We start from the raw sequence: 15,931 nt of genomic DNA, 5'->3' as shown, positions 1-15,931 counted from the left end.
ATGTTTCAACGTGCCCCATCACATGTTACAATGTGCCCCACCTATGGGGCATGTTGTCACATTTCACTTCCCTTCTTTCGGGGTAAATAAAGTAAAAAGTATACACTGTATTCATGAAACAAAGCCACATATTTGTACCAGACACGTGTGAAATTAATGTGGAACAAAAGAAATTCTCTGAACCCTAAGTACATTTACACAAACTGAGAAAGTCAAAAAGCGTTAGATTGTGCCCAGCTCTCCCCTACATGTTAAATTATTGACATTAATTATATCTGCACATGTTGGTTCTGTTCTGTTTACCCTAGGGAGGTTATTGCTGCTCTCCCTGCTCTTATCCATGCTAGGCTGCATGGATACACAGGGAGCTCTTGCCCAGAACAGAACCATACCGCCAATAAAAACTCTATGCAATCATCAATCATATTTGACGACAGTGGTCCTGACAGAAATGTAAGTTTTTTAGCTTTTAGTATGAATATGTTAGCCTAAAGGTTATGAATAAGCTGGTGTGTTCCAAAACAATGACAAAATTCACATTTAGAAGATAAAAGCATTCAAAACTCACAGTCTCCCACTTCTGCTAAAATGGATCACTGATTTTAATGACTTCAGCTTCTCATCAGATTTTCTGTCCAATCAAATGGTCTCTAGAATCTGAAGTCCCGCCCCCTCCTACACTATAAACAGACGCTGAAGCTGCTGCTGAAATCGGTCAATTGTTCACACATTTACTAGTTTCTACATGGTGAATGGCACATAGTGCACTATATAGAGGATAGAGAACGATTCAGAGAGTGTAAATATGATTTCCATTGACGCGAATTAAGTCCGTTTTCACGTTAGCGTCACGTGAACTGCTGCAGGGCAAGCACAGTCTGCTCGGGTCCAGAGACACGATAGCACAGAGCGGATCATATGCGTGAGGAGCTTCTAGATATATCCCGCCCTGTCTTCCTGTTTCATTGGAAATTACGTCAACACGGTGCATAAAGCTGCCCATTCCAAGGCATTTTAGTGGGCCTTTAAAAATGTTTTTGCTCAAATCAGTAACTAATTTGAAAAGTGTTTTTGAAAGTCATCTGATGGAAGTGCAAAAGTGACAAAAAACTTTCCCAGCCTTAATTTGGAAGTGGTAGTACATCTAAATTATTTTTCTTTTTTGGTTCTTCTCCTGCTCTCAGAATTCTGTGTTCCGGGTCAAGGTGAATCCAAACTGAATCAAAGATTTTTGTTCTTGACACAATTTCTTAAGTCTGAACTGTCACAAGAGACTGAAATGACAAGAAGACCCAATTTCAGAACCACAGTGCTTCAAAACCTCCATTGCTTCTGTCTGCTGATATCTGGCTCACTCCGCCCCTCTCGCTCTTGCTCTCTCTCTCTTCTCAGTGTCTTCCTCTCTCATCCTCTCTCGGGTGAGTTTTGATAGGCAGGTCTTAAGTGAGACAGTTAATTAGATTAATAGTAACTGGCTATGTGCCTCAGGAGACTAAAGTATGCTGGTGTGTTCTGGTGAAGTGAAAAAACTCCTTTTAACTCCTTAGTGATAAAAGCATTTGAATATTCATAAGCTTTGTTTTGCTAATCATTAATAATGTATTAATTGAAAGAGCTGCAGTATGTTCAGATCGGAGGGTGGCGACATGGCAGTGTGAGTTGATGGTCCTTACAAAAAGGCAGCACAACAAACATCCATGCCTTCAAGCACGTATGTGCAAGCACGCCCACACACACACACACACACACACACACAGTCAGAGAGTGGAACAAAAAGCTGCAATAAAATTGGCCTTCATGACCTTCATAGTGTCTCTTGTCTTCTCTATTCATTTACAGCCCTGTGCAGGTCTCTCCATCTCTCTCTGTGCACTTTTCTCTAACAGAAGACCTTAAATCAAGGGCTGCTGGAACTGCAACAGCCCTGTCTGACGTTTCTCTGTAATGAACAAAAGCTGGGCACGTTTGTCTGCGTGTGCGTATGTGTTTCAGCGGCCTTCAATCTAGTTCACTTGTCTAGAAACACAACCAAGACATTCAGACCTTAATTTTTTTTTTTTTTTTTTACATTTTCTAAAGAGGCAACTGCTAGTGTTTTTGGATGTTATTAGGGTGTTGCTAGGTGGCTGCTAGGCTGTTTGCTTTTTAAATCAGGGCATCAGAGCAGACAGACAAGACAGAGAGATAGATAGATAGATCGACAGATAGATAGACAGTCATGTCACAATCTCATAGTGCTGTAGTCTTTTACTCTGCTGGGTTCTCTGGATGCCCATATAAGGATGCATTTCTTAGCGCTGACCCCTTGACCTCTCCTCCTCTAAAGATCCCACGTACATCAGCTCTACTGTCACCGTAGCAACAGTGTGTACACTGTGCACTCCTCAGTAGCTACTACACTCTACATACATGTGAAGATCAGCGGCGGCGCCAGGATTTATTTATTTTTTTTTTAGAGTGGTGCTAATGGGCTAGGGGGTGGTTGGGACTTAGAAGGGGTACTAACGGAAGGGGTACTAAGAATTGACTACGATAGTAGGAAAAAAAATATTATGGCAGTCAATGGGGAACGAGATCTGCTTGTTTACAAACATTCTTCCATATATCTTCCTAGACAGCAAAATCATCATCTCTGCTCAGAGTACATATGGTCCCTCTCTAAATAGTGTTAAAGTAACACTGAAGCAGAGTTAAAGTTAATGAGATAATCAAGCAATTAATAAGTCTGTGACTTAAGTCACTTGTAGTTCTTGTGTTTCTTATTTCTTCAGTGATTCTGCTTGTTAACAGCAGGTGTTCATCACTAATGCGCAATAAATTAATTGCTTAATTATCTCATTAAATTTAACTCTGCTCCAGTGTTATTTTAACACTATTTAGAGAGGGACTATATGCACTCTGAGCAACCACTTTTTATTTATAGGTTTTTAATGACTTTAACGAAAGTGAAAGTAAAAAAAAAAGTGCTATGTGCTATGCAAATTTCTGGCAGGGCTATAGACCCAGCAAGCTCCGCCACTGATAGAGATGCTTGATGTGTGTGCATGTGTGTGTGTGTTTGATGATCCTCCTTATGTGTCTCTGGATCAGGTTGAAGGATTTTCAGAGGTTTCCAATTCTGTTTTACGCTTTATTGCACACACATACTCTTACATCCCTGATGGCAGGCAAGCATCAGCATGAAAAAAGTCATATATTTACTAGAGGTCAAATAACAGCAATCTCTCTCTCATGTCTCTCTTTCTCTCGTTCCAGCACTCACTCTGGATTTCTTTTCTGGGAAGAGCAGTGATATCCACTTTTCCTCAGATTACCGTCTCCTACAGAGTCGCATATTCCACACAAATATTTCTTACACACACACACACACACACCCGGCAGCTGCTGGACACTCAGCAGAGACATGGCTAACCAGTGAGGCTGAGTTCAAGACAAACTGACAGCTCACAAATCAGAGAGAGCAGAGCCCCATCCCACCAGATCATTATCCACCTAATTTCCGAACAATTCAGCATGGACCGAGAGCAGATGAGGCCCATCAGCTCCAGCCAGTAGCCCCTCAGATAAGTCACGGAGACCCCGTTCCACCCTGCTGCTCCTGTTAGCACCAAAGACACCCAGCAGCTTGTTTAGATGATCCACAAATGTGGCGGTTACACCTCTGCCACAGGAAGTAATGATTGTGTGAACTGGAGGAAAGATAAATGAACTGATTCTTTAGACGGGTGCAAGGTAAGCACAACTGCTTAAGAGAAAATTCAACTCATTAGTGTGATAATAATGACAAACAGGAACAGACTGACAGGCCTGGAGACCCTGAAGCCATTTGCACCGTTCTACTGATGGCACCAATAATGCAATACAGAGAGGCATCAGTCTTACCCCATTAGAATAAACATGTTTCTACAAATGCTTCAATCTCACTTTCCACCTTCTGATAGTTCAGCAGTCCCATCTCAAACACACATGATTGGTTGAACGTAGAGCTGTCAAAAGTACCGACTTCGGTACCAAGTCGGTACTGAAATTTTAAAAATGTGATGCTTTGAGCGCTGTTGAGCAGATTCGTAAACACCTCTGATTGGCCAATATAGATTATGTCTGTGATTGGCTTCAATGATCAACGCTTTAAAAACGTTGTAAATAGTCATCAATGACACTCTTTGCCGAGCTTTGATAGTGCTCCGTGGCTAACGGCTAATGCTACACTGTTGGAGAGATTTATAAAGAATGAAGATGTGTTTATGAATTATACAGACTGCCAGTGTTTAATAATGAAAATAATGACGGCTCTTGTCTCCGTGAATACAGTAAGAAACAATGGTAACTTTAACCACATTTAACAGTACATTAGCAACATGCTAACAATACATTTAGAAAGACAATTTACAAATATCACTAAAAATATCATGTTATCATGGATCATGTCAGTTATTATTGCTCCATCTGCCATTTTTCGCTATTGTCCTTGCTTGCTTGCCTAGTCTGATGATTCAGCTGTGCACAGATCCAGACGTCAATACTGGCTGCCCTTGTGTAATGCCTTGTACATGAGCTGGCATATGCAAATATTGGGGGCGTACATATTAATAAGCCCGACTGTTACCTAACAGTCGGTGTTATGTTGAGATTCGCCTGTTCTTCGGAGGTCTTTTAAACAAATGAGATTTATATAAGAAGGAGGAAACAATGGAGTTTGAGACTCACTGTATGTCATTTCCATGTACTGAATTCTTGTAATTTAACTATGTCAAGGTAAATTTAATTTTTAATTCTAGGGCACCTTTAAATGCTCCTGCTCCCACTTTCAGAACGCTTTCAAATTCAAACACTTCCGTGTGCTTTCAAACGCTCCCATGTGTTGATCATTGTAACCAATCGCAGACATATCTGATGAGCGCGTCAACACAATGGCCAATAAGTGGTGTTTACGAATCCGCTTAACAGCGCTCAAAGCATCACATATTTTAAAATTTCAGTACCGATTGGTACCGAAGTCTGTACTTTTGACAACTCTAGTTGAGAGAGAAGCTGACATGGGCCACTCAAACAAACAGAAGCACCACAGAGCTAAAGCATTTACACTTTTCTAGATATCAACCAACGAATGGCTTACTCAAAACATGGTTCGGTGCATCAAACTGCCAAAGTCACGTGAACCATTGAATATTTTTATTTTTTTTTGTAATACATTTCGAAACACTTATGACATAACGAAGCCTTGTTTACTGAAAACACGTGACCATGGCAGTTTGATACACGCTCCGAACCACTGATTCGAAACAAAAGATTTGTAAAGCTGCGAAGATTCATGAAGCAGTGTTTTGAAATCGCCCATCACTAAATATTGTTGAATAAAGTCTTTTTTTTTTTTTTTTTGCGCACAAAAAGTATTCTCGTCGCTTCTTAACATTAAGGTTGCACCACTTTACTCACATGATCTGTTTTAAATACGTCTTTAGTAGCTTTCTGGGCATTGAAAGTGTTAATTATCTTGCTGTCAATGGAAGCCTCACTGAGCCATCGGATTTTATCAAAAATATCTTAATTTGTGTTCCAAAGATGAACGAAGATCTTACGGGAGTGGAACGACATGAGGGTGAGTAATTAATGACAGAATTTTCATTTTTGGGTGAACTAACCCTTTAAGATAAGTCAAAGTAATTTAATTTGATATGTGACAATTTAAAATGACTTTTACATGCATTACTGTTCAAAAGTCTGGGGGAACTATATAAATATTTTATTTTAAAAAAGGAATCAATACTCATTCAGCATCGATACATTCAATTCATCAAAAGTGACAGTAAAGACATTTATAATGTTACAAAAGATTTCAAATAAATGTTGCTTTTATCTTTCTATTTTCTATTTTAAAAAATTAATATGATTTACACAAAAATATTATTGAGCATCAAATCAGCATATTAGAAGATTTTCTAAAGGATCATGTGGCACTGAAGACTGCAGTAATAGCTGCTATAAATTCAGCTTTGCCATCACAGGAAAAAAAATACATTTTTAAAATACTGAAATCGAAAAAAAAAATACATATTCGTGTGTTTTTAGTTCGGAGGTGACTGTTCTCCTTCCTTCTTACTTGAGTATATGAAAGCTGAGATCAACAAACCTCTTACAACGCCTCCTCTCATGGGTTTTAAGCCTGACTGATGTCAAAGGTCACACAGTGAGAGCCGCAGAGGGAGAACATACTCATCCCCCCACTGCATATGCAAATAACCTGCAACAAGGTAATTAAAATCTCCATATAATGAAGTCATGCATGGGTAGGAATATAGAGCAAAGGGAGGGAGAGAGTTACAACAAAAAAGAAACAGTGAGAAAAGTAACTGCAAAAAGAAAAATACTTACAGATCCCGAGGAACCTTGTGGTAATCTATCATGTTAAAAATGAACCAATGTATATGTATGACATAAAAGTGAGACAGCATGTTTCAGACCGGTGGATCTAAGGCTCATGGGATTGACCTCAGGTAGAGTAACTTATGAACCAGAGACTTTCAGAGATTCTGAATCATCGTGCCCTTGAGTGAAACACTTGACTCCAAGTTGCTCTTTGGAGACTGTCACCTGACATAACTTTCCTGTTCAGTATGTGGCTGCGATATATCAAATAGTGATGTTTCAGTCCTGAACGACTGCCATGCACTGATTCGTAAATCTTCTAAATGTGTTCCAGCCTTCAAAGACTAACTATAACAGCAACACATCAGAGAAAATAGTCTTACTAGGCAAGCTTTTAATCGATTGGTAAAAGTTACTGAAGGAATTCTACTGCTTCACTGAACCAAGTTTGTCCGAATGAGTGAATAGAGAAGCACTGAATCAAACATCTTGTTTGTGAACAAACGAGGCATGCCATTTGTGAATGAGTATCTGTTGACCGACAATAAACCAATGGGATGAGAATGAATGTTCAGTTCAGCAAAGCATAAGCAGCCCGAGGAAAAAGTGCAGCTCTACGACAAGTTCTACAGTGTGTACATACAACATAATCCTCAATTTATGAATGTGTAAAAATGACTGATGACATACACAATTTTAACTGCAAGGAGCCTACTTGAAATGCATTGCTATGCTGCCCAGTGTAATACAATATCTCAATGCTCTCTTTAAACACTTAAAGCATATTACTGAAACTTATAAACCATTTTTAGGATATTGCTGTCATTTCTCTTAAGCTTGATAAAAGCCCAAAAGCTGACAAAATGGAAATGAAAACAATACATCGACTTTGTAAACACTTACTGTTGCATTATTTCTTGAGTCTTTTAGTAGATCATGTAGATGAGCAATTTAAAAAAAAAAGAATAAGACCTTTTTTGGTGATTTTGAAAGAATCCCAAGTGAATGTCTCAATGATTCACTCATAATATTTCTAAGATTGGTTGCAACCTACTGTCGTGATGACGTGAATTACAAAAAGAGTCACTGAATGAATCACAGATCAAATCTGAGCAATTTTTTTTTCTGGTGAACGGACTCAAACGTTTTGAGTAAAATATAGCAATTCAAAATATAGCAAAAGCTAATTTTGTCAATATGATAATATCTGGAAAGAGGTCACCAAGGAGGTCTAAAATACTTGGAAAGAGTTTTATTTTGCAAAAATGTTATTTCGTCATAACACATGGCTACTTTTCAATGGAAAAACATGCCTTTTTTTCTCCACAAAATAGTGTAGTTCCAGCATCTACCAGCAGGAACAAACTGCAAAAGCTCTGCTATGGAGACTGTCCATGCACTTAGTGTACTGTAATGTGCTTCTGGTAAAGAGTCTTCAAAATGACAAGTAATGGTACTTTGGAGTGCAAACTAAAGCATTTAATGCATAATTAATACTCTCCTCTGACCGTCGTTTTCTCTGTACAGACCAGTGCATATATCAAACCTGTTAAAAAACTCTGACACTCTCAATCTCTTTTACATGTTTGGAGGATGGTATGATACACTGAGTGAAAACTGGTCTTTGTGAACCAAAGACCTCTGGTGAGGGGCGGGATTTAGCGATGTCAATCAAATCAGAGCCAATTGCAATCTAATACATTGATGTCATTGAGCTGTTTGTTTCCTGAAGGTTCGGTGAAGTCATAGCAACTGGTTTTCCGAGATCACAGGGGGAAACTTAAAAACGTCGCCATTCCAAGTTTTCAATGGAAAACTTGTAATCTGTCCCTTTTTCTCTTCTGGCATGTTTTAATAACATTTTCCTTTTCTTCTTCTTCTTCCATCACTCTTTCACTGTGTATGCGTCTTTCGAGTCTGCATCTGTTACTGTACCACCCGCCCACACACACACACACAGCTATTACTCATAGAGCAACACACACACACAGACACACACAACGCTATTACTCAGAGAAATACACACACAAATGCATTATAAAAGCTTGTGTCAGTTTTTTTTCTTTTCAAAAGGTTGTCTGTAAAGCCAAAGAAGCTCTCAAGAGACAAAAACTATAAGAAAAAAATAACAAGGGAGGCCAGGTGACAAAAAACAGACCTGTATTTCAATGGCAACTGCAAAAAGACATGTCTTTTCATTCACACACATACAGGGGATAGACAAAATAATGTAAATGTCTGTAAATTACCCAATAGTTTACCCAAAAATGTACATTCTGTCATTAATCTTCTTGTTCCCTACTTGTATTATTTCCACCTGTTTTCTTCAGAAGATGTTAGGCAAAATGTTCAGGTTGCACTATAGCTCTTGTGCTTTAAAAATGCTCAAAACCAAAGTCCCTTTTCAAGGAAAGTCTGTTCTCTCTACGGCCATATTTGCAACGCCTCCGGGCAGCTATTTCAGGGCATCCAAGATCAAGTCCAATCTATTTGAATGGGGGAATCCTGAAATCTCAAAAACTGCTTGGCAAACTCACAATTAAATAACATATTTCAAATCAGCAACAAAATCTGACACAAACTGTCCCATAAATGTTGTTTCTTAATCTCAAATAACATAAAAAAGCTTATTTTTCAGACGAGCCAATGTGCATGTGCAGTCCTAAGTGTGTCTCAGGTTTCTATGGGAACTGGAGCTTCTAACGGCAGCTGCAGTGACACAAAACTCATTCACTTAGAAGGCGGGACATATTCCGCCATATTGTGCGTTGCAGTTCTTCCATTCGTAAGTAATAGGAATGAACGGTCTTTCTATATCTTTAGTCTTCGTCAAAACCCTGTAAATAGTTCATATGTCTAGTTCACTATATTTCATGTCTCCTGAAGCCTGGCGATAGCTTTGTGCAAGAAAAAGAATTTTTGGTTTTAAGTATTTACTGAAATTGTTCCCCTCCTTTGTATATTATTCACACATTCATAAATTGCAAACATTAAGACACATCATACTATGTTTTACATCAATGATGTCAAACATCATTGGTTTTTCCTTGTGCCTCATAAAGCGCCCCATTTAAATATTTGAATGCGCAAATGAGATTTGATATTTCCTGGGAAGGGAAAGGTAGTTAAATTTTGGTGTTATCCTCACACAAAGCTATTGTATTACTTTAAAAGAGTTGAAATGCAGTGGGAAAAAACCTACTTTTAGGACACCTTTTAGTAATTTTTAAAGCATTTTTAAAGTTCCAATGAAATGGCAGTAGAGATATATATTTTCATTTGTATTGTGATTATTACATCCAAGTGAAAATGATTATCGGAAAAGAAAAAAAAATGTAGGGTTAGAACTTGATTCAGTCTGGTTATTGACTGGATGAAGGCAGATATGAACACAAGCTTGCAGTCGATTGGAAGAAAGGGGCAGATTTAAGCAGACTAAATATTTAAGAAGTCTGGCACCTAGGTAGACGTTTTCAATGGAAGATTGAGTTACAAAACTTTGATAAGTTATTTCAAGCTCAAAAATGAAACCTGAATAGATAAATCGTTCACAATAAAAGCAATAATATGCATTTTAGAAAATAGATAGGATGAATTGCCATTTCAAAATTAATTTTATTTAAAAAACAGCAGTTTTTTTTCCTGTTTTTCCTTTTTTCATTTATCTAATTCTTACTGTGGGTTCAAAGATGCTGATGGGTCAAGGATAGACTATTGTACGATAAACGGACAGATAGAAATATTGATTGCGTAACGATCAGCTCCATCCAGCTCCTAAACAACCACATATTTGAGCTACAAAAAAACCCCTCCATTTTAAAAGGTCAAATTACAGTGATGCGCACCCGTGTCAGGCGTTTGATGCTTCTCTCTCTATATAAACAGAATGAATGACAGCTCCAGAAATTTTTACAAGTCAGGTAATTCATGACCTTTGACACTCTTTTCAACACCTGTTTTTTTTTTTTCACTCACACACTGATCTAGCGGTAAAATATGTATGCGAGGGAAAAAAAAGAGAGAGAGTGAGGTACTGTATTAACCGTAGGAGGTAGAAGCCTTCACAGAAGCAGGCTTTCAAAGAGGAAGAAAAGAAGAAAGAAGGAATAAGGCTAAAAGCAAGGTGCTCTGCAGGAAAATGAAGTCTCTGAAGCTGTTTGGGACTTCTATAGAGCTCCACTGAAGGTCCAATCAATCCTCCAGAAATCGTTTGTGGCACACATATCACACCAGGCTACATTTCACACCAGCATGTGCGCTGATGGACGTTTAACCCTAGAAGTGCATTCGTATGACGTGTTTTCAGGACACATTTGGAAGACACATTTTACGCTCAAGTATTCTAACTAAACTCAGGCCTGGTTTTACATAAACACTCTCCGGTTGACTGCACAGCTATTCTACACGAGTTACCATTGATCAACCACAGCGAGAATAGCATAAACATTAGTGTGAGTGGACACCCAAACACACACACGCATACGGGTACACAAATATGGAAGTTCTTAAACACCCTAAAAATGACAGGCTGTACCTAAAACAGGCCAGTCATCGCCATGGTAACCATTCGCACAGCCAAAACAAAACAAGCAATGACTCATCAAATGAATGAAAAAAGGCAAAATCTGTGATAAACAGAAGTGAAATGTGTGTGTTCACTCTCTTCCCAGTGTGTTTGAGATGATTGACAGATGGCACAGGTCAACTTTTCGGTGGCAACGTCCACCTTACTTGTATAAGCTCAGCTGTATGTTTGTAGTCCAGGAGTAAGAATCATCTCTGCCACACAACCCCTTGAGGACTGATTAGCGTCTCTCTCTGTCCATCTCACTGTCCTCAGTCAAACATCCTTAAGGACTCATTAGTTTCTGCTTCCGTCCATGCCGCTGTCACCCCAAATCCACCCAAGACCATGTCTGAATCCCAAATTACATACTTCTAGAGCTAACTAAGTTCACTGTGGATGGGTTAAAATACTTTGAGTATGTTTTAATTTGGTCTCTAGAACTGGGACACACAGTACCACATTATGATATTACATTTTCATACCACAGACCCATTTGTTTCAAGGTATGTGCTTTTGCATGCAAGCAATAACACTAGGGTTGAGTATCATTTGAATTTTAACGATTTTGAGTCTGCTTAGCTTCTAATTCTTTTCGATTTCCAGTTTCTATTCCAAAAAGATAAAAAAAGTAAAACATATAGATATCAAAGATATAAATTTTCTGTCTTTTTGCAAAACAGTATTTATGTCATTTTTTACCTCTAAAACACCACTATGTCCAACTGCCCTCCACATCTGGAATGACGGAAGTGATCTCTCGCGCTTTGCTTCAATGAGTGCGAGACACTCTGACAATGAGTGTCAGAGCGCATTCAGACCTCACTAACAATTTTAGAGGTAAAAAATGATATAAATACTGTTTGGTTTCTCACAAACCGATCGTTTTGTGTCTTAGGACATCAATGTGTCGTCACAAGCCGCAGGGTTTAATTTGGATTTGTCTGTGCAACTTTTTTTTACTCTTATAGATGAAGTTCCCACTGACATGCATTATACGACTGACAGACCACAATGGTTGGAGTTAAAAATCATCATTTGTGTTCTACTGAAGAAACAAAGTCACATACATCTTGGATGCCCTGGGGGTAAGCAGATAAATATCAAATTTTTATTTTTGGGTGAACTATCCCTTTAATGACAGACAGCAGCAGTTATATTATGCTCCTGTCACTTTAAGAGTGCATGCATGGATCCAATATACTGATACACATGTTTTTTCTCAGCTGTTTACGTTCACCAACCAACTTTGTGTTTAAGAGTACATTTTGACATAAATTTGTCTGTATTTGTCCAAATGACAACTTAATTAGGCATAGATTGGTATAGTATGACATACTTTTATCAACCTAGAAGTTAGCATCACCCTGGTTCCCTTGACAAAAACTTGATAGAATTTTTCCATTGGCTTTTGGATTATTGCAGAAAATAAGGTCTGTAACTCAAAAAATCTTATGATTCTTACACATTTTGTTCATTGTGATAATCTTCACAAATGAACACAATGTTTATGAATTTTAAAGTGTAAATACAATCAGCAGAAGCCAAAAGCTAAAGGTAGGCTATAAACAAACTATACCACATGACTTCAAGGTCACCATCACTAAGCTTCCAACAACTTTTTCAGTCTTTGTTTAAAAATATTTTTACTAAACGTTCGAGTAATAGTAGTTTATAGTAGGCTGTGAGAGTGGACTAGTGAGTAGATGAGTTTAAGTAGGCCTAGATGAGGGTCACTCTAGGTGTCAGTGCCCAGGGGCACCAAAAATCTGCCACTGCATACAGACCAATTCTATGGCATCTTCAAAAATCTGGCATTTTCACATGATTTGAGACACACTAACGATTTTGCATATAGTATACAGTAATGAGAGTGTGCAAATTGTATGCAGTCAACAAACCCTCTTCCCACATGGCAGCTACATGCAGACCTGAAGCCACTTTTTAAGGGCAGAATATGTTCAAATTCACAAACATTATGCTTCATGGACAGAGAAAAACACTGCACTTATCCCACTTGGATGCAACGAGCAGTAAATTCACCTCCTCACCTCCACCGTCCAGTCTGAATGAGAATTAGCTCTGACAGCTGGTTGTGGGGGCGCGTGGAACAACTGCACACTCACAGACTGTTTCCTATCAAACCTGAAATGCTACAGCCACACGCTGAGCATGTAACAGTGCCATCTGTCAGGTTTGGCGTTTTTTACTGTGACTAATTATTTCAAAACTAGCTCGTTAGTCCACTTGATAAATATAATGTAATGTTTTAGCAACATTTGCTGTTTAGTTACATGAAGGTATCTGAGATTTGAGACTGGTTAATAAATCTGAGTGGCATTTAACCAACATCTGATTTAAGCGACTAATTTGAACAACACAGGCTCATTGGAAAAAATGTACCAGTGTCAACATATTTGCAAAACGCAAAATACGTACCAATACGTACATCACTGCAGTTCTAACAGATATGAACGCTAGAGGCAGTAAAACAGCAAGCACTTTTAATCGTTTTCACACACAATTATGATTACAGGGTCAGATTATGGATTAATAAAGATGGCTCCTTGCACAATAATGTTTTGACCTCAAAACACTTTTTACCATAGTGCATGATTTGTAAACGAATATATTTTGGAGTTTGCATCACTTACCCAGCTCCATATATTCAGTTTTACTGATGTAATAAGCTTGCTCAGCTGGTACAGAATTGTACTTGCGACGCAAAGAGCTCGAGTACGAATCCAGTGAAAGACGATAAAACAGCTCAAAAACAAGCTAAAATGCCACGATTGCATTTTTATGTCACATTTGCTTTTGTTAGGTTTAGGGTTTAGTGTACGTTATTAAATGTGATGGAGCTTTTAGCGCCACTCACCAGACATTTCAATTCTGAACTGCGATGATATGTACAAACTCCAACGTAATAAAACGTTGCCTCACGTTCGTCTGTTCCAGAAAAAACTAAACTCACTTTTAGCGCCACTCATAGGACATTTCATTTTGAAACTGACGCGAAACGTGCACGACGCAACATATTTTGCGTTTTGCAAAAATGTTGACACAAGTAAGTTTTTCTAATGAGCCTGGGCTGAATTTGAACTAAGAAATAAAGCTAAAAAAGTTATATTTTTGTCTTTTGACTACATGATTGATGTATATTTCCTAACATTTATCTTTAATTTAACATTTGCTCTGAAATGTCTGAACAGGATGAACAAAAATGATGATGTTTCGTCTTGACAGCTATTTTAGTAGATTCTAAAATGTTTAAAACAAGAACAAAATAAATAAATAAATAAAAAATTCCCACTTAAATAAATGTTTTAACTAAAACATGAAAAATGCCACAAGGAGATTTCCAAGAACATTTTTGAGCAACAAATTGTTAGATGTGATTCATTCAGATTGACAGTTTGAACTGACTCATGGAAATGAATCAAACTTACAACATCTATCAGTTTTTATAAACTCCATTATGGCATTAATTTATGAATATTAATGAGAATCCTGAAAAGATTTTAATTTAATCAAATGTTTTACAGAATATAGAAAATAACGTCATATTGTAAATCAATGTGATGCAACAAAAGCCTTTTAGTGATTTTAAAAAGTGACAATTAAAAATATCTCTCATACTCAAAAAGTCACAAAACAAGATCGTAAACTAATTCCTATAATGAAACTTGATGGGCAAAAAAGCTCATTAAAACATTCACGATTTTGCTTAATCTTATACTGTATCACCAGCAAAATCATTGCCGATATAAATATTCCACAAATTGCTGTACATCCCTAATGCTCATTCATGCTGTATTCTAGCTAAAAGGCCAAAGATTCTCACACAGCTGTGATGAGCAGTAAGAAACGCACAGTAGATGTGTGTATGTTTTGTTAGGCCAAACTGCTTCTCTTTTCCGCTTGGTTACAGAGGCCACAATTATCCTCCACTCATTCCTCCATCTGTTCTTACAATACGCTACATCTCTCCTTCATTCTGCTCTTTTATACAAAATGAGCTACTGAAGCAGTATGTATGTAAGATGAAGTGTGCGTGCAGTTTAATCAGCGTATATATGTGTGACAGATGACTGAGCTAGAGAGAGAAAGAGAGAGAGGAGAAGCATGCACAACAGTTTTTTTTTTGTTTCGTTTTTTTTTGCTGACAAAAACTAATAACAAGATGTAAATTAAAATAGCTTATCCTCTATGGCAGATGGGCTTGTATTCCTAAATACCCATGGTAAAACCAAAACAAATCACAGTGCTTTTTGATTCAACATGGGCCCTGAGCGAGCAGAATCTGTTATGCTTCAAACGAAAATCCCAATTTGTAGCTCTGCCTTTGAGATCAAAGCTTGCCGTTCACACAATTTCCTGATTGTGTGTCTATTGTAAAACTTTAATGAAAAATGAACAAATTTCCAAAAGTCTTTGGTTTGTCTCTTTTGCTTTAATGGCAAAAGCACTCTAGCTGCATGATCTCCACAAGTTTGTGTCAAACCTGATGATCATGTTCTCCAGTATGATTTGAGGGATTCAAAGAGCATCTTGAGCTTCGATGGAAGAACATATGACTGTCAGTACAAAGAGTCGCATGAGTCACATGAAGAGTCACGTGATTTACTTGACTAGTGACCTAGAAATAGTGTGGAATCAATTTCCAGGTATTTATTTCCAGGTATTCAAATTAGAAATGTTCCACATTTCCAAAGCAGTAACAGTAAAGATATTTATAATGTTACAACTTCCTATTTCAAATAAAGTAAATAAATTAAGTTTCTTTTTTTTTCTTCTTTTTTTTAGCTTTCTATTCATCAAAATATCAAGAAAGAATACATCATGGTTTCCATTAAAAAATTATGCAGCACAACTGTTTTCAATATTGATAATAAAACATGTTTCTTGAGCACCAAATCAGCATTTTAGAATGATTTCTGAAAGATCATGTGACACTGAAGATAGGAGTAATTCAGCTTTGCCATCACACGAATAGGGCCC

At 37.7% G+C, this 15,931-nt stretch overlaps 1 protein-coding gene across 9 annotated transcripts in view; it reads right to left on the bottom strand.

Moving 5' to 3' along the window:
• slc8a1b (solute carrier family 8 member 1b) overlaps window positions 1–15,931 on the bottom strand; it is a 134,071-nt gene that overhangs the window by 39,667 nt on the left and 78,473 nt on the right. Inside the window, exon 1 of one of the 9 annotated variants that reach the window (XM_048191137.1) lies at window positions 7,270–7,405. The exons of the other annotated variants lie outside the window; for them this stretch is intronic. Within the exon in view, the coding sequence (XP_048047094.1) occupies window positions 7,270–7,277 (8 nt within the window). The 5' untranslated portion in view covers window positions 7,278–7,405. Of the gene's footprint in view, window positions 1–7,269; window positions 7,406–15,931 lie in introns of those variants that run through there. 9 annotated transcript variants of the gene reach the window in all.

The sequence above is a fragment of the Megalobrama amblycephala genome, linkage group LG5, assembly GCF_018812025.1.
Source record: "Megalobrama amblycephala isolate DHTTF-2021 linkage group LG5, ASM1881202v1, whole genome shotgun sequence".
NCBI lineage: Eukaryota > Metazoa > Chordata > Actinopteri > Cypriniformes > Xenocyprididae > Megalobrama > Megalobrama amblycephala.
The sequence above is the reverse complement of the archived record's forward strand: the minus strand, read 5'-3'. Positions and strand labels throughout refer to the sequence as shown.